The sequence below is a fragment of the Tyto alba genome, unplaced genomic scaffold (genome assembly GCF_018691265.1).
Source record: "Tyto alba isolate M040663 unplaced genomic scaffold, T.alba_DEE_v4.0 Super-Scaffold_8, whole genome shotgun sequence".
Lineage (NCBI taxonomy): Eukaryota > Metazoa > Chordata > Aves > Strigiformes > Tytonidae > Tyto > Tyto alba.
The window spans coordinates 21,830,698-21,852,750 of record NW_024881329.1 but is presented as its reverse complement, the minus strand read 5'-3'; the positions used below and the strand labels follow the sequence as shown (position 1 = coordinate 21,852,750).

At 60.1% G+C, this 22,053-nt stretch overlaps 1 protein-coding gene across 1 annotated transcript; it reads left to right on the top strand.

Moving 5' to 3' along the window:
- Positions 1 to 613: 613 nt before the first annotated feature.
- On the top strand, positions 614 to 21,932 carry LMNA (lamin A/C). Its single transcript, XM_032988188.2, has 12 exons — positions 614 to 1,076; positions 17,297 to 17,453; positions 17,606 to 17,731; positions 17,840 to 18,010; positions 18,099 to 18,224; positions 18,335 to 18,555; positions 18,646 to 18,850; positions 18,982 to 19,089; positions 19,266 to 19,385; positions 19,485 to 19,583; positions 20,852 to 21,109; positions 21,735 to 21,932. Exons 1-12 carry the CDS (start codon positions 727 to 729, stop codon positions 21,765 to 21,767), a joined length of 1,974 nt encoding a protein of 657 aa, XP_032844079.2. The 5' UTR covers positions 614 to 726; the 3' UTR covers positions 21,768 to 21,932.
- The last annotated feature ends 121 nt before the right edge of the window (positions 21,933 to 22,053 follow it).

The window sequence follows — 22,053 nt, the reverse complement described above, 5'->3', positions numbered from 1 at the left end:
TGGGGAACCTGGGGGGTGTCGTCTGGTGCTCCCCTGGGTGCCCCAGGGCTCTCTGTCCGTGATGCCTCGGGGTTCTGGGGTACCCTAGACTTTTGGGTGACCCGGGACTCTGTATTTGCGTTCCCAGAGTGCAGAGTTTGGGGTGCTCCGGGGTCCTGTGCAGCCTGGGGCTCCTGCATTGGGGTTTTGTCAGGACAACCCCCCCCCCCCCTCCCCCGGGGTCAGCTGCTGAGATGTCAGCTACCCTGTCCTGTGGGGCAGGGATGTCCTGAGGGTGCCCAGCCCGGGGGTCCTGGGGGTGCCTGGCTGCACCCCATTGCTGCAGCCCCTCTCAGGGTGCACTTTGCCTTTGTCAAGACCCCCCCAAGGTGAAAGCCAGCCTCAGCTGGGGGAATTGCCCAAGCAAAGGCCGGGTACGGGGTGTTTGCAAGGGGGTCACCTTGGGCTGCGCACCCCACAGCCGCCCTTCACAAGGCCCCTTTTCCCAGGGATGCTTTTCCAGCTTTTCCCAAGCAAGGGCCTTGACTGATGCAAGTGAGTTGTCTCCACCCAGATTTCGGGTAACTCCACCCGCCTCCTCCTCCCAGCTCCTCCTCCCAGTGCTCAGCCCAGCTGGGATATAAGCAAGTCACTCAGACAAGCAGGAGCAGCCGAGACAGCTGGGTGGGTGGCGTGGGACGCCGAGCTGTGACCTGTGCCGTGTCCTTCGCCTCGACGCCGGACCCCATGGCGACGCCTTCGCAGAAGAGGAGCACCCGCAGCGGGGCTTCGGGGACCCCCTTGTCCCCCACCCGCATCACCCGCTTGCAGGAGAAGGAGGACCTGCAGGAGCTCAACGACCGCTTGGCCGTCTACATCGACAAGGTGCGATCGCTGGAGCTGGAGAACGCCGGCTTGCGGCTCCGCATCACCGAGTCGGAGGAGGTGGTGAGCCGCGAGGTCTCGGGCATCAAGGCTGCCTACGAGTCGGAGCTGGCAGATGCCCGTAAGACCTTGGATTCGGTGGCCAAGGAGAGAGCTCGGCTGCAGCTGGAGCTCAGCAAAGTCCGGGAGGAACACAAGGAGCTGAAAGCCCGGTGAGTGCCCTGGGGATTGGGGCGGGGGGGGGGACGGGGGGGGGGGGAGACCGTGGCGGGACGGTCACTGTCGTCATGCTTGGCGGGGAGCCGGGAGGGAGGAAGGAGCAACCTGGAGGAGGCAGAGGGGAAACCCGTGACCCAGCTGGGGCAGGAGTGTCCGTGGCAGGGACCGAGAGAGGAGGGAAGCTCTCCCGGCATTCCTGCTCTCCCTCCAAGCGCCATCTTTGGCCGGGATGCCCTTGGCCGGGGCGGGGGGGTGGTGGGGGGGGGATCGGGGAGCAGAGCTGCCAAAACGTGGGGCGTGGGGCTGAGCGGGCATGTCCCGGGCTCCCGGGGAGGGTCCGGGCGACGCGGGGCATGAGCGCCGGGCTGGCGGCCCCTCCGCCTCGTCATCCTGGAGCTATTCCTAAACACGCTCCAGCGCAGACCGGGGAGCGGTGCCAGCCAGCTGGCTCTGTCCTGCCCACAGATCTCGCCTGCTCGTCCTATTTTCCTCTGCTGTCTTTGGCACCCGTTAAAGAACCTGCTTGGGTTCTGCTCGCCTTAACCCTCCCTGTGCCGAGCTGTTCCCGCTCTCCGGGATCCCCTGCTTTGGGGCCAGCAATGCTCAGACGACGCCTTCATCCCTCTCCCGTCGGCTGGCTCTGGGTGATGCGCTCTAGGTCTGCGTTGAGGTTCAAATCCCCCCCCAGCCCCTCCCTGTCAGGTTTATACTTTTCCTTTCCTGGCATGCCCACCTCGTTGCCACCTCCCTGGTGCTGCTGGGTGCCTCTGCCCTCCCCTCCTCAGGACTGGGGCAGATGCCCGGCGCAGGTCCCCTGAGGACACGGGGTCCCTGGCCGGTGTCACACCGCTGGGACGGGCGGCTGGGCTTCCCCGGGGCTCTGCCAGCCCGTGCAGCCTTGGGACCGCAGCCCTGCCATGCTCAGCTCCCCGAGTCCCGCTCCACGGAAGGAGCGAGCGGGTCCCTTCCCGTCATCAGCTTTGGCTCGGGGCAGGATCCGGGCTGGGCAGTGGCAGGACAACCCCCTCTTCCTCCACTTGATCTTTTGCCTCTTATTCTGGACACCTTGTTTTGAGTCAGTACCATATGAGGCTAAAATTAACTTCCTCAGAAAATGCCATAAATATTCTACCTACTGGGAAGGGAGTGAATGTGCAGCCTTTTACAGCTGTCTTTGAAAGCCGTGCAGTGTTTTATATTTAGCTTTCTATTTCCCGTGCGCGGCTGCGGCTCTGTCCTTAGATAAGGCGGTTTTGCTTGTCCTGCTCTCTGCAAGACAGATCGCTGCTCGCCAGATCCCTTGGATCTGGGAGCTGGCAGAATGAGGAGCTGAGCTGTCTAAAGGCTTCTGCTGCCTTGTGCAAACCCAGAACTATCTATCTTGGCCATGATCTTTCAAGGGCTGGAAAAAATGCCCGGCCCGCAGCCGTCCCTGGCTGTGAGCTGCGTGCTCAGCCCAGAGCTGGCTGTGCTGCAGAACGATCCCTTGCAAAAAATATGTGTTAAGCTTTTTCCTGCTCCTGGAGCTTGCTGTGCTTGTTCCCTAGCGCTGACAGATCGCCCTGAAGAAGTGCTTTGACTCAAGGGGAATCCCACAAAGCAGGTCTCGGTTGGGAGGTGGGTTTCAGTGGGGTTTCAGACTGCCGTTTTCTGAGAACGGGTGGCGAGCACGGTTTCTGAAGGAGAGAGGTGTTTCAATGTGTTGAGTCGTCTCTGAGTCATGGTTTGTGAGATGGAAGAGCGGCTTTGCCGGGGAAAGCCGATGCTCTTCATTCCTGCCTCTGGTGTGTCCCCACTTCCTTTGGCAGCGGTATTGGGGCCGCTTTCCAACCCCCAAAATCCTTACAAAGGGGCTGCAGCTCATCTCGTGTCCCTGGGGACCTTCTCGATGTGGCAGAGTTGCTCAGAGAAGGGCACAAACCAGCTGCCCAGCCGCGATGTCGCTCATAGGGCTCAGTTTGGCCAGGGCACCCCGAATCTTTCGGGCATGGGGGAACGGGACGACCACCCTGCGGAGGGGTCGGAGCCATTCGGGGGGTCAGGAGGGCCCCGTGTGCCACTTTGGTGGTGGAGCAGCCGGTGTGGGTGTTTGCTCCACTCTCCACCATCCGACTGGGCAGGGAGGTACCGGTCCTGCCGGCTCTGCCTGCCCACCCCGAGCCCCCGGGTCAGCACCTCGTCCCCGGGTGGTTTCGCTGACCTCGGTGCGGTGACAATTTGCTCGGCTAATAAATAACTGGGCAGCCCTCTGCTCCCCTCGGCAGCCCCCGGGGAAGCGGTGGGTATCTCCCGTGGGGCAGGCGGCTCCGGGGCCGCGTTATCAGCACCGGCAGCATCGCTGCGGCCCGCGGCCGGGGTTGTCTCGCCTGTGCAGAAGGGAGGGAGGGGGTGGCTGGGGGTGTCGGGGTACGGCGTGTCTGCTTGCGGGCACGGTGCCCGGCGCTGGGCCCACCCCAGGACCCGGGGTGCCCCATCTGGGGTGGGGGAAGAGGTGCTGGATAGAGGGGGAGAGGGTGTGCGAACAGGAGACCAGTCTCCCCAGCTGCTGACGCACTGGTGCGAGAGCTGTGGGGGTGGAAGAAGGTTTGGCCAGCCTGGGGCACAGCTGGGTCGAGAGGTGCAGGCAGCCGCCCGCCCCGTGCCCCCTGTCACCCCTCTATTCCTGGCTGCTCTTCCCTTGGGGCTGGACCCTTCCCGCTGCCTGTTCGGCTGCTTCAGTGCTGGTCCAGGAGAGGTTCCCCAAAGCACCCACCCTGGCTCCTCGCACCAGAGGATCCTCATCCCTCTGTGGGACGAGGGCACCGCTGCCTGGCCCTACACTGGGTGTGTCCCCAGCCCCGGGGCTTCCCCGTGGGCTCCCCAGCCCTGCGTGGCCACTGGTTGTGCTGGAGCCACGTTTGAGGCGAAGCAGAGGGTGCGGTGAGGGCGGCTGGTGACTCAGGGGTGCTGGCAAGCGCCTGGTATTGTCCCCTCCCAGACCGTGGGACCAGCCCAAAATGCCCCTTCCCCAGGGAAGGGTCCCCAGGGAGGGGCAGGCGGGTGGTTTTGGGGGGCACAGGCTCCAGCACGGCACTGGGCTGCTGCGGAGAGATGCTCTGCACCCCAGTTCTGCCCAGCCGTGGGCTGGCTCCTGACTCAAAGAGGAGCCGCAGCCCTTGCCTTGCTCCACGGAGGGTTCACCTCATCCCAGATCCTCAAGGCCGGGGTGTTTGTCAGTGCAAGCCCCAGTTTGGGGGTGCAGGGGTGTATGGATATGGCCCTCGGGCACCTCCATCCCCAAGAGCAGAAGCCCCGGGGGGGTTCCCAGTGCCCCGCTCCCATGGGCAAGGGGTGGTTGTGATGTGGCCGGCTCCCTCCTCCGAAACAGGAACCAGGCCCTCGTTAGCAGTGCGGCTGATGAGTGATGGCTTCCTGAATTGCAGCCCCTAACCCAATTAAGCCTGTGCCTTGGCAGTGCCTCTTCCTTCCCCGGGCCCAGATCTCATCCCTGGCCCTAATGAGGAAAAATCTCTTGTTTTCCAAAGGTTGCTGCAGGGCTGGGGGGAGCTTTCCCAAGGGCAGAGCGAAGGAGGCAGCAGTGAGGGTGCCAGGAGGGCTGGGGTGAGCCCCACAGCCCTTCCCCATCCCAGGTGGATTTTTCCCTGGGCTGGTTCAGCAATGACCTTCTGGGAAGGAGCACATAACTGGGACACGTTTACTGAGGGGGGGAAAAAAAAAAAAAAAAAAAAAAAAAAAGGCCGCAGGGTCTGGCGCTGCCTTTCTGCTGCCTTTAGGAGCAATGTGCTTGTGCTGGAACATTTGCGTGGGGGAGAAACCTCAGGCTCCTGGGCTGTTTCCCCTCCTCTGTCTTGTAGAAACCCTGCCAGAGAAGGAATGGTTTGGCTGGGAGGAGGCTTTGCCCTTTTGGAGCAAACAAAGAACAGCTTGTGCAGCCGGGTGCTGCTTTGGGGGAGCAGGCGATGTGGAGCTGGGGCTGGTCCGGGACCCCCCATGCCCCTTGGGGACCCTCTTAAACAACGCTGCCCTGAGTCTCCAGCACTCTGGACTGATTTCTTTTCCACTGACATCCACACCCAGCAGCTCGGGGTGGTTGGACATGCCTGCCCTCCCTGCGAGGCCGAAGGGCTCTGTGGCAAAAACCCCGTTGCTTCGAGGCTGCAGCTTTTGTTAGCCCCTAGCTATTTCTCTGCGGGGGCATTTCTTGTCTGTGCAAACATCCAGCCCCCTGCCTTTTTTCCCAGCTCCCCAAGCAGGATGATCTCAGCCGGAGGAAAAGGCTCCAGCACTTTTGTTTCTTGGCTCGGCTGCGTTCGCTGGCATCTCCCAGCCACTAGCGTTACCCCATCCTGCTGCGGGGCTGGGCCATCCCCTCGCCGTGGGGTGTGTACCCAGGGATGAGGGGAACAAGAGGAAATCCTGTGGCCTTAGACGTTTTTATTATGATAGGATCCACCCTGGCAAATTAAGGACCTTATCCTCAGGGCTGGGGGATTCAAGAGGAGCCATTGCAAAGGGAAACGGGGCTGGTTTTGGTGTGGGAACACATCCATCCCCATCCAGTGCCTGGCGCAGCGCGTCCCAGCCTGCCCTGGCCACGCTTGCTGCCACAAGTGTTTTTCAGCCTCGTGTGCATCACTTCAGTTGTCTGAGTCCCATTAATGCTTAAAGGTCGGTGCCCAGATGAAGTGAGAGCCTTGCCCGGTGCGGCTCTCGGCGGAGGCACGCGAAGGGGGTGCCACGGCCGGGGTGGGGCCCACTGAGCTGCTGCCAGCTCCTTATTTTGCTAAATTCGTGCCCTTTGGGAGCAGCAGCTTCCTTCCCTGCTGCTGGCAGCCGGGGTAGGAGGAAGCTACCAGAGCTCTCCCCCATGGTCGTGGCTAAAATTAGGGCTGGCGTGGGGGAGTCCCTGGGCAGCATCAGCCCAGTGGGTGCTGGATGGGGAGAGCTGGGAATCGCGTCCCGTTGTCCTGACGCCAGCTCCGTTACACGTTTCCCCATGCCGCTCTCTTTGTGAGGCTGTTTGCTGAGCCTGTGCCTCTGCAGCTGGCTCGGCGTGTCCCCAAACAGCCGAGTGCCCACGTGAAACCCGTATCCGTCCGCAGCTGCCGTCAAGTCACCCGCAGCCCCTCACCGGGGGCATCGGGGCTGGGCGCCCACCTGTCTCCGCTCCCTTCCCCTCCCTGCTGAGGGTTGAATAGCCCCAGTGTGAAGCTGAACAACTGCAAGGGGCCGGCATTGTCCCCCCATCCCGGCACGGTGGCAGCTGCAGCCCCGTGTTTCAGCCCCCCAGACCACCGTGCCCGGCTCCCGGCCGGCCGGGAAAAGCCCCATTTCCATATGTGAAGGGCGTCGCAGCACGTCCGTGAGCCCCACGGTGCGATCCGTGGGTTGTGGGTATTAAGAAGAGCCAGAGAGGGGGTGGAACGTGGTTAAAGGAAACACATTGAACCAAGCCCGCAGAGATGCCACAAAACCAAACCGGGGTTGGGACACCCCTGTTCCTGAGCAATGCTGAGTCAGCATCGCCCGTTGTCAATCGTAAACCGATTTCATTCCCGCAACGAAGGTGAAAGCACCTGTGGCTGGGGATATCTGCCACGCCGTAGCCAGCCACGGTGCTTTATTGCTGCCTTCCCACGTTCAGAGCCAGGAGGTGCGACAGCAGCAGGACAGAGTTCCCCAACAGCCCGGGGACTTTGCACGGTGAATGTCCCACTGCCTGTACTTTGCCCTGTTTAACTACAGGGCTGCACCACTGTGGGTTTTGGCGCCGTGTCCCTGCAAAGAGGCGATGGAGCCAGGGTTAGGAGCAAACAACAGCTCTTCTGAAGCTTTTGAATTTTTGCATCGGGGCTGCGAGTGGCTCAGAAGCACCTCTGTAGGAGAGGGCTTCTGATAGCGGAGGTCTCTCAACCCTCTTGGACAAAAGCCACCTCCAACCACTTGCTCTGGCTCCTGCTTTCGACATCCCTGTCCTCCTGCCATCCAGCTCGGTGCTGAGCAAAGCTTGGCATCTCCCCGCCGCAGCGCTCAGCTGGAGGCTGAGCTTGGTAGTGCCAACTTGTTCGAGTTTTATTTAATAACAATTTAGGGACACGCTTTCTCCATTAAAGCCCCAGCTCTGAGTCATGCGAGCCCAAAAAATAACCTAAGCTCTTGACGTGGATGTGTAATGTGTGGGCTTCAAAGGGGTGGGAGCCCAAAGGAGACTTGGCCTTAGCGCTCACGGGCACCCGGCAGTTTTCCAGCACTGGGGGTGGCCAGTTGCTCCATTGCAGCTCCCAGTCCCTACTGGGAAGAGCCACTTGACCCCCTCTCCTTGCAGTGTAGTGGCCGAGCACAGCTCTGGGCTCACCAGTAGCTTTGGGGACAGCTCTGGATCCAGCCCTGCCCGAGCTCACAGAGCCTTTGCAGCCCAGCGGTGAAGCAGGACGTGACCTGTGGCAATAAAACCTCTGTGCTGCTCTCCACGGATTTTTTTACCGCCTGCCCCGCTCCGTGGGGACAGGGGTTGCAGTGGGGCAGGAGAGGGAGGATTTGGGAGCTGCAGCGGGGCACGAGCGGGGAGATGAGTCACGCTCAGCTGCATGACTTCGGGCCGGAGCAGGGTGCGGCCGCGGCGGGGGCCGTGCGTCGCCGCATCAGGAGGCCCCCGCCGCGCCGGCAGCCGCGTTCGCCTGCCCCTTCCTTCCTGGTGTGATGGGTGCTCGTGGATAATCCCTCCCTGGAAGCGTCTATGGGGCGCAGGGATATCCCCACCACAGGGCACCGTGCCACGCTCACTCCCCCGGTCACCTTCCCCCCCCCTCCCCAGCCCTGCGGGCACTGGGAGAAATTAGGGATTTGCAAAGCTGAGCCTTCACACCGTAGGCTCTAGGCGGGGAGCAGAGCGCTGGGGAGGGCAGATTTGCTCCTTGGCGTCACGTTTTTGCAGGCTGGGTTGCACCCGGAGCCCCCATTTGCGGGGCAGAGACGCAAACCCGCGGGGTGTATGTCCCGACTAGCAAGCGGTGCTGCTTTTTGCAACCCAGTGCAAAAAGCTGCCGGAGTGGGGCTCGCCCACAGGCTGTGGGGGCACGTGGGGCCGAGAAGGGGGGAGGTCATGGGGGGGGGGGGGTTGAAGCCTCTTGCAGCGGCCCCGTTTGCAAGGTGATTCTGTGCGTGAAAAAATTTGGGGCTAAATTGCACTTTCTAGGGATGCCACGTCTGCAGCCCTCGCTGGTGGGGAAGTGGTTCTTTCCCACACACGCGCCGAGCAGGTCTGGGCTTCATCCTGGCGTGGGGCGTGCTGGCAGGGGAAGTGGGCAGAGGTGTGCTGGGAGCATCTGCTGCACTGGAGGCGTGGGGCAGAGCCTGGCAAAACACCGGTGTCCCGAGGGCAGCGACACGCCGAAGCGGGCAAACGAGGCACCTCCGGCGCAACCTGCGCCGGGCTGGCCGCCGCTGCGTGCAAACAAACCTGACAGCAATGTAAACACCTCGCCTGCCTTTATCTGCGCTCTCGGAGACGGGATAGCAAACCCTTTTGTTCCCAGGAAGATGGTGGCAGCTGGATCCAACAATCCCTCGCTTTGTTTCTTAAGCAAATTTTGCGAGCTGGAAGCTTTGTGTACGCAGATTTATGGAAAATGGGGTGGGTTGCTGCTGCGGGTGTGGTAAGAGGGGACCTTGAGCTTGCTCCCTGTCTTGCTCCATCCTGCCCTGTTCCCAAATGTGGGTCGGTGTAACGCAGCAGACTCTGCCTGGGGGGTGCAGCTTTCTCCCCGTAGCGTAGCAGGGACAGCAATGCCCCCAGAAGCAGAGCAACCCCCTCCCTGCTTTCCATCACCTCGGGGCTGCGCAGCTCCGCGTCCCGGGACGCCGTTGGATCGCACGCGTGTGTGGAGGGCAAGGAGGTGACCACCACATTTGCGTGGTGGCGACGTGTTTCCTTGCTCCCCGGGGATGGGATTTGCATCCCTGCTCCCTCCCTGCTGCCCCGAGTCCTGGCTGCATCGCCAGCTGCCAGGTCCCAGTGAAACACAAGCTTATGGCTGTTTCCCCCCCTGCCCCAACGCTCCCAGTCCTGAAAACATGATTAATATGAGTGATTCAGCTCTCTGTTTTTAACTGTGTTTACAAGGCCTCCCCCCACTATGTCAAATCCCCCCAGAAACCCCAGGAATCTGCACTTTGTCTTCATCCTTTAAGGTGGTGTTTCTTAGGCTTTGCATTTCTCATTCATCAAGAGAAGGATGTATTAAGGTAATTCTAATGTTCAGGGATTTCTATGGGGGTGCAACACTAAGAGTCGTTTAAGGTGCAAAAAAAAAAAATTACGTACAAAGCTTCCTATTAAGTTTGAACCCAGTTATTGCAAAAACTGGAATTTGCTGTGTTTGAATAAAATAGTAAAGACTGAGCAAAATCCCTTAAATTTAATTTAGTCCAAAATATAATTGTTGTGTGAATATTTGTCCATTATATTAAAAATATGAAACTGTCCTTGTCACCATTGTGAATATTCACAGTATTGCAACAAATACTTAGAATTTCCTTGTTTTCTCCTCTTCCCAAAGACAGAAGTATGCACAGTGCAGGCTTAAGCTTTAAACAGGCTTTTATATTATATACAACTCTATAAATTGTTAGCAAATTGTGGTTGGAAAAACAAGCTTTCGTCTTGTGCCTTTTCTGCTGAAACCGTGTCCTCAGAAGATGGAAAGTAAGCAATGTGGAAGGTGTTGTATTCACATACTTAGAGCTACGCCTAAAATAATTTTCTTTCCAGCACAATTCCAGTCTTTTTTTAGATAGTTCCTTTTTCCTGATGAAGGACGTTATTGCTTTAATCTATATTTAAGATGGTTTAAGTCCAGGCCATCAAGTGTCTTTTAGACAACCTGATTCAGAATTCTATAGGAAGCCAGCAAAAGGCAAGCTAGCATGTTCAAAATATACAGTGTTGGGTCGTGCCGAGCTTGGGCTGGCAAGCGGGGAATGATCAGTGTTTGATTGTGGTTTTTCAAGCAGTTGAGATCAGGTTTTTAAAGTCTTTGGTGATTTTTTTTCAATGGAAAATGCAGATTTTGCAAGCGAAAAACCAGCCCTCCCTCTGGAAACCCCAGGATCAGCCAGTTCCCCTGGGGACCTGCACAGACAAAAACATTGGCCAGGTTTTTTCCTCTGCGCTGTGCAGACAAACTGCCGAGCTCTGCAGCTCTGGGGACAATACCTGGGGCTGGATCTGTTTTGCTAAATCAAGTTTCAACTGGTGGCACTTTGCACGTAATCCCAGCCTGGAGGCCTGGATCTCTGCCTGTGCCAGGTAACCCAGGGTTTTGGTGGCAAAGGGAATCCGCAGGGAAATTCTGCCCTCGCTTTGCTCTCTCGTCCCTGGGGCTCAGCCACGAGCCGTGCCAGGGTCCACACGCTCCTGGCACCGGTGGCTTCCAGCAGCCGACGCTCATTTGCCCTTTCCCAGCTCTTTGCATCCATCTCCTGTGGCTTGCTGCGCCCTGGAAGAGTTCAAGGCAGCTGTGGAAGAGGGTGCAGGGGCAGCAAGGCACCGGCAGACCCGGTGGGAAGTTGTTATTTCAGCCGCACGCTGGGGCACACCTCTGTGGAGGATAAACCCTGCCCCTTGTCTCTGCAGACACCTAGATTCATGCCTGATGCAAACCCCACCAGCGGCCCCCCCCCAAAAACGCAGTACAGGCGGTGGAAAGCAAAGTGCCATCCGTGCCCCCCGTCGACTCCTACACGGAAGTCGGCAAAACCCCCTTTTCCAGCTCTAAACCCACTCTGGTAATGCCATCTGCCCTTCAAAACCACGGAGCCCTCCTGTTACTGGGGGGGGGGGGGCCTCAGCCCAAACAGCAACGTCACTTGGTGACTTGGGATTTCCATTTCGAGCCACTGGCGAAGGCTGGGATGAGTCACCAGCACTGGCGTGACAGCCCGGGACGGGAAGCCAGTGCCACCGGGGCTCCCCAGCCAGCACGGGGCGCGTGAGGCTTTTTAATATACTATTTATTCTCTGAAATCGTGTTTCCGGCTTTTAAGTAGTGAAGGGGGGGGGGACACACACCGGTCCGCACCGTGGTCACGTGCGCCGATTCGTTGCAGCGCTGACGGAGCCGAACTGCTTTTCCCCTCGTGAGAGGCGAGGCCGCGGGGAGACGGTGCGTGGGCGCGGGGCGTTTGCTCTGGCGTACCCAGCGAAGGGAGAAAAGCTCCTTAAAGGCTTCGTGGGGGAGGGTTTGTAGCTGATTCCTGGGGGGGGGGGGGGGGTATCGGTTGTGATCGGGTCCGGTCGCGCTGGACTTTGTACGTGCCCGCAGCTCCCTGCGAGGGTCCTGGTGATGGGGTTTGAGGAGGAACAGGAAGGTTTCGGGAACGCCGGACTGAAGGGTCCGTTTGCACCCCCATGAAATGCTCTTTTTAGGTTCATTTTTAGGGTGCAAGGAAAGGCCAGGTCCCGATTCTAGGAGGGGGAAGCCCAGTTCTTAGGAGATGCCAACAAGCTGGGGCCGCGTGGAGCCGAGGAAGCCCCTCGGCCCCGGGGACGGGCGTGCCAGGAGCGTGTGGCACGGCCGGCACCAACCCTGGCGCACCAGGAAGGGGCTTTGGCACAGCCAGAGCTGGAGGGTGGGGGCTGTTTCCGTGCACCCCTGAGCACCGCCAGCGCTGGCATCCCCCTGGCTGCCATTTGGCAGGGGGCTCGGTGCCTAACAGGATGCTGGCCCCGTGCAGATGTTGTCCTCGCTATACATCGCGGTGGCTGTTTACAGCTCCCCTGCTAGGAGACCAGCCGCTGTTTATCCTGGTGATTTGGCAAAGGCACAGCGGCACAGATGAGTCAGGAGCTGGGAGAAGCTGCTTTGCCACATTCCCATTGCCCCACTGCAGAGGTTTTCCCGAGACCGCCCTTCCTCATGCCGGCCTTGCTGCTTACCCCGTGGGGCCCTGGTCCCTGGGATGGGGGGAACGATCCCTGGGGTAGGGGGAGTGACCTTTGGGATGGAAGAGAGATCCCTGTGATGAGGGAATGGTCCCTGGGATGGGGAAGCGATCCCCAGGATGGGGAAGTAATCCTTGGGATGGGGAAGTAGTCCTTGGGATGGGGGAGAGATCCCTGGGGTGGGGGAGAGATCCCTGTGATGAGGGAATGGTCCCTGGGATGGGGAAGCAATCCCTGGGATGGGGAAGTAATCCTTGGGATGGGAGAGAGATCCCTGGGATGGGGGAATGATCCCTGGGACAGGGGGAGTGATCTCTGGGATGGGGGAGAGATCCCTGGGATGGGGGAATGATCCCTGGGACAGGGGGAGTGATCTCTGGGATGGGGGAGAGATCCCTGGGATGGGGGAATGATCCCTGGGACAGGGGGAGTGATCTCTGGGATGGGGGAGAGATCCCTGGGATGGGGGAATGATCCCTGGGACAGGGGGAGTGATCTCTGGGATGGGGGAGAGATCCCTGGGATGGGGGAATGATCCCTGGGACAGGGGGAGTGATCTCTGGGATGGGGGAGAGATCCCTGGGATGGGGGAATGATCCCTGGGATGGGGGGAGTGATCTCTGGGATGGGGGAGAGATCCCTGGGATGGGGGAATGATCCCTGGGATGGGGAAGCAATCCCCAGGATGGGGAAGTAATCCTTGGGATGAGAGAGAGATCCCTGGGATGGGGGAGAGATCCCTGTGATGAGGGACTGGTCCCTGGGATGGGGGGGATGATCCCTGGGATAGGGGGTGTGATCCCTGGGATGGGGGAGAGATCCCTGCAATGAGGGAATGGTCCCTGGGATGGGGGGGAATGATCCCTGGGATGGGGAAGCGATCCCCAGGATGGGGGAGAGATCCCTGGGATGGGGGAGAAATCCCTGGGATAGGGGAAGTAATCTCAGGGATGGAGGAGAGATCCCTGCGATGGGGGAATGATCCCTGGGACTGATCCCTGGTGCTGGAGGCAGCGCAGTGCAAAGCAGCAAGCCCAAGGTGGGGCAGAGCAGGTTTTCTGGGTCCTCCCAGCAATCAGATCCGTCACCAACCTGCTTGGGCACATGATGCCTCTCTTACCTCAGTTTCCCCAGCCCTAAATGTGTCGTAAAGCCTTTGCTGGGATAGTGTTTCCCCAGTCTTGTGGCAGGGTTGTTGCAGGGGAGCAGGCTGGTGCTGTCGCCCGGCTCCCTGCCAGCAAGGTGAGAAAGAAACCCGCAGTCCCCGGGGATTTGCAGACGCGCAGAAAGATTTAGAGATGGGGCACGAGCCTGCGAGCTCCCCTGACTTGGCACCTTGTCTGGGGTGGGGCGGCTGCGATTTGGAAGGCAGGGAAGGAGGGGAACGCCTGTTTCTGCACTGGCCCCATCCCACCCCGTTGGTCCCTTTCCAGCGTGCGAAGCTCGGCGCTGCCGTGGTGCCGCAGAAACGGCTCGTGGTGACGAGGGGTCGGGTGAAACCAAAGGGTGTTTCCTAAAAGGCGTCTAGTGGGCTTTGGCTTTTCGGAGAGGGTTGGCACCTTCCTGTCAGCCTTGGCGGGGGGGGGGGGGGGGGGGGGGGGGGGGCACGTGCCCAAAGCTGCTCGCCTCCCGTGCGCTCCGACTCAGCTCTGGCCTCTCTCAGCTTTTCCAGAGGGATCTGCCAGGTTTCTGGGCTGGGATTTGGGGGGAAGCAATAGCAGATCCCCGGCGCCGCTCTGCGGGGCTGTCCCTGAACCTTCTGCTGGGACCGTCTGCCCCGAGGGTCTTCAGCCCTGACCCTTTTTTGAAGCTATCGTCTCAGTTTTGCAGGCTTCTTTCTGTGTCTGTGCTGAGTACAGTCAGAGCAGGTCCAACTTTCCATTAACATTTGGATTTTCTGGCAGCTCAGCTGCAATTTTCTTTTTTTTTTTTTTTTTTTTTTTTTTGTCCTCCTTCCTGCTTTTAAAAGCTAAAAATAAAACATCTTGAGGCCCCTTTTCCCTCCATCTTTTCTCTTGAGACATTTATTTCTTGAGGATTTGGTGCCTCCGCTGTGTTTTCTCCTCTTGGCTTCGATAAATGCTTGTTTTTACACCCAACTCTCCCAGCACAGGGGATCAAATCCTGCAGGATGCTGAGCCCATGTCCCCTGGCTGCAGGCACGCAGCCTTTCAGGGTGGATCTGTGCTTCCTTTAGGGCTGGCAGAAGATTTGGGATCTTTTAGGCTCTAGCAGGCAGGACAGGGAGACCAGTGAAACCCTCCAGGGAGGAGGAGGAAGGTCCCCGTTCGTCCCCTTGCCGAGGGAAGTGGGAGCAACGCAGCTGCCATGAGAGTTTTTATTTTTAGCCCAGCGCCAGCTGGAGCTGGGGAGGCTGCAGGGGAAATAAAAGCAGGACCCACCGGGAGGTGGGGGGAAAACCCAAACCGTGGCTGGGCTGGAACAGGCGTCACAGGGGTGACTGGTGGGCACAGGGGTCCCTGGCGTGGGAGGGGACTTGAGTGGGGGCTCAAATCTCATCTGGGGTTCGGGGTTAGGGCTGTTTTGAAGGCATGTGGGGGGATTCTCATGTCCCAGAGAGCTGTGTCACACAGACCTCCGGTCTAGCCAGAGGAGAGGACGGGATGGGATTCAAGTCTCCCCTCTCCTTCCTGCAAAACTGCTCCCGAATTCGGCCCCGCAGCCGCCGCCGCTGCAGCCCAGCCGGTGAGCACCGAGCTCCCGCCTCTGCCCTCCCCGGTGTCACCCGGAGCTCAGCACGGGAGGCTTTTAAGGAAAAGGGATTTGTCCTCAAGTCTTCCGGGATTTACCACGGAGCTTTCTAGGCATCGACATGTATTTGCCCTGAGCCTTGGATCTCTCAATCCCTGGAGCGGGTGGATCTGTCACCACTGCGGGGGCACAAGCGTAACCATCCAGCCTCAGCGTTTTCCCCTCCGTATTTCACTTATAAATGGTACTGGCGTCCCCTAATGAGCCAGAGGCTTCAGGATGTGCCTGACATTGCACACGCCACAAGCCCCATCCCAAAGAGCCCCAGCTGTACCCAAATCTCTGTGGCCGACACGGCGATCACAGAGCTACAGAAGCCAAGCGCCAAGGGCAGGCTCTTCTCGGAGCTAACGCGGTGGTTAATTCCATCAAGGACGGCAGGATTAAACCCTGCCGGCAGTGCCGGGGTGGCCACGCTGGCTGGAAGGGCGAGCCGCTGCCAGATGGGAAAACTCAGCCTCAAATGTTGCTTGCAATGAGCCGAGGAGGCTCCGGATCGGCTCCCAGATGGCATTTTTGTCCTATGAGTCACTGGCATGAAAGGAGGGGGTTGCGCGGGAAGGGACCGGCAAGCGGGACCCCGGTTCCCCGCAAAAAGATGGAGAATTGAGCGTGGAAGGGCCGCACGCGGTGCGAGTGTCTCGGAACAACTTCAGCGTGCTGGCTCAGGTCGGCAAGCAGACAGGAAAGCAGGAGAATCTGCTGTCGGCCAAGCCAGGAGCTTCCCACGTATGTGCAGGTCTGGGAACGCCTGCTCATTGCTGGGGGGGGGTGGGGTGTCCCTGTGGGCACCTCCTCAGCATCTCGCTGCTGCCGTTCCCCGTCCTGCCCCGGGGCCTGATCCTGCAGGCTGAGCACCGCCAGCCCCTCCCTGGTATTTTTTACTCAATGATCTCACGGCGCGGGGTGTGGGGGGGGGCAACGCTCCCCGCCCCAGGAATGCGCTCGCCTACGGCCGAGGGGCCACCACTGCGGCCGGCGCCTGGTCCCCAGGGCGCATCCCCCCTCCGCGAGTCCCACGCCCGATTTCGAGGGAGGTGGGGTGACAGTCTCTGTCGTGACCCGACAGTGCAAGCCCCCCGCCCCGGTGCTGACGGCCACCGAAAGTGCAAGTGGGTGTTTTCTTTTTATAGGGCCTACCGAAATAGCGTCAGGTTGCGTTTTGGTGGTTTGGTCGGATCAAATTCCCCAGGGACACAGCGATGGGTGTCGGGTCTGCTGCCTCCAAGAAATGGCCTCGACCTGCTGTTGGGGGGGTCTTAAAAAGCAAAAGGGGAGCGGGGGCACGGGATGGCGCGGGGGCTCTGAGGATGCACAGCGATGCTGGAGGCAGGGAGACCCGTCCCCAGGCCTGTGCTGGGGGGCTGAGCGCAGGCTGGGGCCATGGGGGGCCGGCGCCACTGCCCTGCACCCCCCCAAGTGACAGCGGGGCTCAGCTCGTGGGGCAGCCCCCGGCCCAGCTCAGCACCCGCGGCCCTTTATCTGCGCCAGGGACAGGCACCAGCTGCCCGGTGCTGGCAAAGGCATCGCAGGGTTCTGTGCCCGGCTGCAGGCTCCTTCAGGCAGCTCTGGCTATGGGGCAGCTCTGGTTATGGGGCAGCTCTGGCCATGGGGCAGCTTTGGTTAAGGGGCAGCTCTGGCTATGGGGCAGCTCTGGTTACAGCTCTGGTTATGGGGCAGCTCTGGCCATGGGGCAGCTTTGGTTAAGGGGCAGCTGTGGTTACAGCTCTGGTTATGGGGCAGCTCTGGCTATGGGGCAGCTCTGGTTAAGGGGCAGCTCTGGTTAAGGGGCAGCTCTGGCTATGGGGCAGCTCTGGCTAAGGGGCAGCTCTAGCTATGGGGCTTCTGCACCTTCCAGCACCCTCGCTGCTCCCCGGCTGCTGCCGCACCACGCAGCCCCGTGCCGCACCGTGCTGCGCTACGCAGCGCTGCTCTGCGCCGTGCCACGCCGTGCCACGCCGTGCCACACCGCACCGCGCTCCGCTGTGCGACACCACGCCGCACCATGTCACACCACGCTGTGCCGTGCCACGCTGCGTCACGCCACGCCATGCTGTGCCGTGCCACGCCACACCACGCCATGCCACACTTTTCCACACCGTGCTGTCACGCCACGCCGCACCGTGTCATGCCATGCCACGCCGTGTCATGCCATGCCACGCCGTGCCACCCCGGCACCGGGCTGGGCCACGCTGACCTGCAGCAGGCACAGCAGCCGTGGGTGCGCGTATCGCACACGGGCGTTACAACCCTGAGAAACCTCCTGCTCACCCAGTTCTTCCCAGCCCTTTCCAGTATCAAACCAGTGCTGGACACACCAGCTGGCCAGAGCTGCCGGTCCCCGCTGCCGGCTGGGTGTTGGGTACATATCCCACAGCTCTCTCGGGGCGATCAGCGGGGTGCAGACGGGGTGCTCTGTGTGCTTGGGGCGGGGTGGGGGGTGCGAGGCGCGGCGTCTCCCTGCCGTGCCGCTCATCCGTGCCACCCGGCACGTTGCAGGAATGCCAAGAAGGAAGGGGACCTGCTCACTGCCCAGGCGCGCCTCAAGGACGTGGAGGCTTTGCTCAACTCCAAGGAGGCTGCGCTCTCCACAGCCCTGGGCGAGAAGAGGAACCTGGAGACTGAAGTGCGGGACCTGAGGGCGCAGGTGGCCAAGGTGAGCGGTGGCAGCCCTGTCCCCAAATGCCCCAGGGACCCCCCCGCTGTGCCAGGGGACTGTGGGGCAGAGGCACGGCTGGGTGCTGGGTCCCTGGCCAGCGCTGGGTGCTGTGCCTGGAGCCCGCTGTGATGGCCTGTAATTCCCTGCAGCTGGAAAGTGCCTTGGGCGAAACCAAGAAGCAGCTGCAGGATGAGATGCTGCGTCGCGTGGACGCCGAGAACCGGCTGCAGACGCTGAAGGAAGAGCTCGAATTCCAGAAAAACATTTACAGTGAGGTACGCCGGGGTGCTGGGCTCACTTGGGATAACACCCTCCGCCTGTCGTGTCCCTCGTCCCCCAAAGCTGATCCCAAGGTGACACCGTGTCCCCTAACCTGTCCCCAGGAGCTGCGGGAGACCAAGCGCCGCCACGAGACCCGGCTGGTGGAGATCGACAACGGGCGGCAGCGGGAGTTTGAGAGCAAGCTCTCCGAAGCCTTGCAGGAGCTGCGGAGCCAGCACGAAGCCCAGATCAGGCTTTACAAGGAGGAACTGGAGAAGACCTACGGGGCGAAGGTGAGCAGCGCCCACCACACTCTGTCCCCCTCCCCTGCGGAGCGCCGGCGGGTGCTGGGGACGCTGACCCACCCGTCTTGTCCTCCAGCTGGAGAACGCCAAGCAGTCGGCCGAGAGGAACAGCAACATGGTGGGTGCTGCCCACGAGGAGCTGCAGCAAACCCGCATCCGCATCGACAACCTCTCCTCTGAGGTCAGCCAGCTGCAGAAGCAGGTGAGTCTCAGCACGAAGGGATCCCTCCGGATGTCCTCCCCTGGGGATGAGCCCCCGCCTGGTGATGGCCACAGGTAGAGCAGCCACCCTCACCTTCCCTCTCCACGCAGTTGGCTGCCAAGGAGGCGAAGCTGCACGATTTGGAGGATATTTTGGCCAGGGAACGGGAGACCAACCGGCGCCTGCTCTCCGACAAGGAGCGGGAGATGGCCGAGATGCGGGCGCGCATGCAGCAGCAGCTGGACGAGTACCAGGAGCTGCTGGACATCAAGCTGGCTCTGGACATGGAGATCAACGCCTACCGCAAGCTGCTGGAGGGCGAGGAGGAGCGGTGAGCACGGGGCGCTGCTCCCCGGGGGGCCGTGTGGGTCCCAGCCCTCCCGTCCTCACTGACTCCATCTCACCTTCTCCTCCTGCCCAGGCTGAGGCTGTCCCCCAGCCCTTCCTCCCACAAAGGTGCGTCCCGTAGCCACTTGTCCACCCCGGGCTCCTCCAAGAAGAGGAAGCTGGAGGACAGCGAGAGCCGGACCAGCTTCTCCCACCACGCCCGGACAAGCGGCCGCGTCGGCGTGGAGGAGGTGGATTTGGAGGGCAGATTCGTCCGTCTCAGGAACAAGTCCAACGAGGTGCGTTTGCCTTCGGGGAGGACCCCCGGGGGGTGTAGTTCAGCCCCACTTCACCCCACGGGCGGGAGGTGAACCGGGGCAAGCTGGGGAGGAACCTGGGGATCTCAGGGTTGCTGCTCTCTCGCTCGCAGGACCAGGCGATGGGGAACTGGCAGATCAAGCGGCAAAATGGAGACGATCCCCCCATCACCTACCGCTTCCCCCCGAAGTTCACCCTGAAGGCTGGCCAGGTGGTCACGGTGAGTCCCTGCCCAGGGAAGGATCCAGCCGAAATCCTAAACCCGGCCAGTGGCGTTGGTGACGTGGAGCGGCTGGAGCCAAGGCGCAGGCTCCTTGGGTGGGACAGACCCGTGTCCCCGGGGCTCTGGGTTTCGCAGACCCGAGACGTTGCTTTTCTCTGTGCTTTTCTCCCTAGATCTGGGCCTCGGGGGCTGGGGCGACCCACAGCCCCCCCAGCAATGTGGTGTGGAAAGCCCAGAGCAGCTGGGGCTCCGGGGACAGCCTGCGCACTGCCCTGATCAACTCCAACGGGGAGGTGAGAGCCTGACGGCAGCACCGGCTCGGGGCACGGGGTGGGGGGGGGTGGCAGCCATCAACCCCCCCCCCCCCCCAACTCTTTTCCTGTCCCCTGCAGGAGGTGGCCATGAGGAAACTGGTCCGCACCGTGATCATCAACGATGAAGATGACGATGAGGACGACGACGGAGTTAACATCCACCACCGCCATCACCACGTGAGTGCCGCGCTGGGGAAGGTGTGGGTCGCAGCGGGTCGGTCGCAGGGATGGTGGGGGAGCTGGAATCCAGTCCCGGTCAGGGTGGGAGGCAGCTCAGCATCACGCAGGATCAGGCCTTATGGGAGAAGGCAGTTGGGAGGCTGCTGTGGAAACAACTACACAGGAGAAGCCAACAGACCTCTGGAACCTAGAGAAGATTACTGCTTGCCCCAAAAGCTCTGGAGACCTTGCTGGAAGCCATCTCCAATCCCGAGAAACCTTGACCTGTCACGAAAGGGGCTGGAGGAAGCCAGGAGGGAGGCTGAGCTGGTACCTCGCATCGCTTGGAGGTGGAGGACGGGGTGGTGGGAAGGTGATGGACGACACTTCCCCGCGGCAGCTGCTCCATCCTCTTCGCTTCACAAGGGTGCAGGAACAAATCCAGGGGTGACCTTGTCCCTCAGCCCATCGCTCCCCTCACAGAGCTGAAATACACCCCTGGAAGAGCAGCAGGCAGTGTGCCAGGAGCAGAGCTGCAGCCGCTTCTCCCCGTATCGAGGCAAACATCCCTGGCTGCAGCCCAGGAACCTTCCCCAGCCCATCCCACAAGGAGACATCCCTCTTGCACATGAGATGCTCTCGGGAATCACGCACGGAGAGATGCTGTCACTGCGGCGCTGTGCCTCAACGCTGGCAAAAAATCCGCTGGGTGCCGCTCCCCGGGGGGCTCTGTGTGGCAGGAGCAGGATGGGGCTCAATCACCCACTTCCCTTTGAGTTCTCTGGATAAGAAGAGCCGCGCTGAGACGCATCGACTGTCCCCGGACGGAGGAGCCAAGCTCCCACGAGCCGGTGCTGCCCATTCGGCTGGGGGCTGAAGCCTTTCTAAGAGCGAATTTCCCGTTGGAAAGCTGTCAGCTCGTGCTCTCCCAGGCAGCGAGGAAGAGGATGCTCTTAGATAAGCACAAGAGAAGCACAAGAAGATAAGACGTCTCCTGTATGCCGAGAGCTCGGCGGGCAAGAACAGGGCAGCAGGGACAGTTCACCCATCTGCAGTGTGCCAGCCCCAGTAATTTGGGATTATAAACATAATAATAATATTCTATTATTTTTAACCCACCTGATGGAGAGGATGGGTGGAGCGCGGACCCTCTTTGATGACTGATTTGAGGAGCCCTCCTGGGTCACACCGGTGCTGCCGTGGTCCTCGGGGCAGGGTGCTCAAGACAGATGCTCGGGCGGGTGCTCAAGGTCGTTTTGTCTGTTCCCCCCCCCACCCCCATTTAGGGCAGCTGCGGTGCCTCTGGGGACCCCGGTGAATACAACCTCCGCTCACGCACGGTGGTCTGCGGCACGTGCGGTCAGCCGGCCGAGAAGTCGGGCAACCAGAACACCGGTGTCAACACCGTGTCCTCGGGCTCCTCCACTTCCAGCGTGACCGTCACCCGCAGCTACCGCAGCATCGCTGACTCTGGCAGCATCGGCCTTGGGGACAGCTTGGTGACCAGGACCTACCTCCTGGGGAACTCCAGCCCCCGTAGGCAGGTTAGTGCCATTTCCAGACCCCGGGTCCAGGCTGTCCCTGCGCTGCCGGGTCTCCACCCTGTCCCTGCATCATCTTTTTTCAACAAAGCAGCGCTGCGGGGGTCCCTTCCCCTCCTTCCTCTCCTCCCCTCTGCTTAAGTCCTCTCGCCCCGGGCACCTTTTGGGCTGGCACAAGCCTCTTTGTAAGGGGTTCGTGGAGTCTGAGCGGGATTGGAAAAAGATGTGGCTGGAGCATCTCCCCAGCCCATCCCATGCTCGGCCCCCGTGGCAGCCCCGCAGCATCCCTCATCCTCCGTGGCTCTCGTTCCACCACCACCGAGCATTACTCATGCTGGTAACTTGAATATTTCAGCACTTGAATATTAATACCCTCAAATTAGTCAATATTATTACCCTCATATATTACTGCTTGTTCTCAAATTCCTGACTTCAGTGCTATAAATACCCCAGCCAAGGGATATTTATTATACCCCAAGGGCCAGGGCGGATGAGAGCCAGGGGCGCACGCTCGGCACTGGGCATCCAGAGGGTCCCGCTTGGACACTGCTGGCTCCTTCGCAGCTAGAGAAAACGGATAGTAACACTGAATTATTTTAATTTTCTTCTTTTTCTTTCTTTCTCCCAGACTCAGGCTGTGCAAAACTGCAGCATCATGTAACTCCGTGGCACCATTCCTGTGTTTCCTGGCCATCTTGAGCTAGTTTCTTCCCAAAGCAACAGAAATTTTTTTCCTTTAAAAAAAACGATATAAAAAACCAACATTGGTTTTTTTGTTTTCTATAGCAGAAATTTTATATATATATATATTAAAAATGCTAAAAGATGCTTTGATTTTTTTTTTTTTGTAAAGAAAAAATCTATTTCTATAAAAAAAAAACAAACAAAAATAAGCTTTTCAGCTTCAGAATTTTTTTAAAACCAGCCAAAGACACCGAGGAATTGTG

What these genes read in the sequence shown, in the direction of transcription:
- LMNA (XM_032988188.2), top strand. Translation starts at nt 727, where the DNA reads ATGGCGACGCCTTCGCAGAAGAGGAGCACCCGCAGCGGGGCTTCGGGG. An exon ending in TGAGGGCGCAGGTGGCCAAG is followed by an intron (nt 17,454 to 17,605) that starts GTGAGCGGTGGC and finishes AATTCCCTGCAG; the next exon opens with CTGGAAAGTGCCTTGGGCGA. An exon ending in TCAGCCAGCTGCAGAAGCAG is followed by an intron (nt 18,225 to 18,334) that starts GTGAGTCTCAGC and finishes CTCTCCACGCAG; the next exon opens with TTGGCTGCCAAGGAGGCGAA.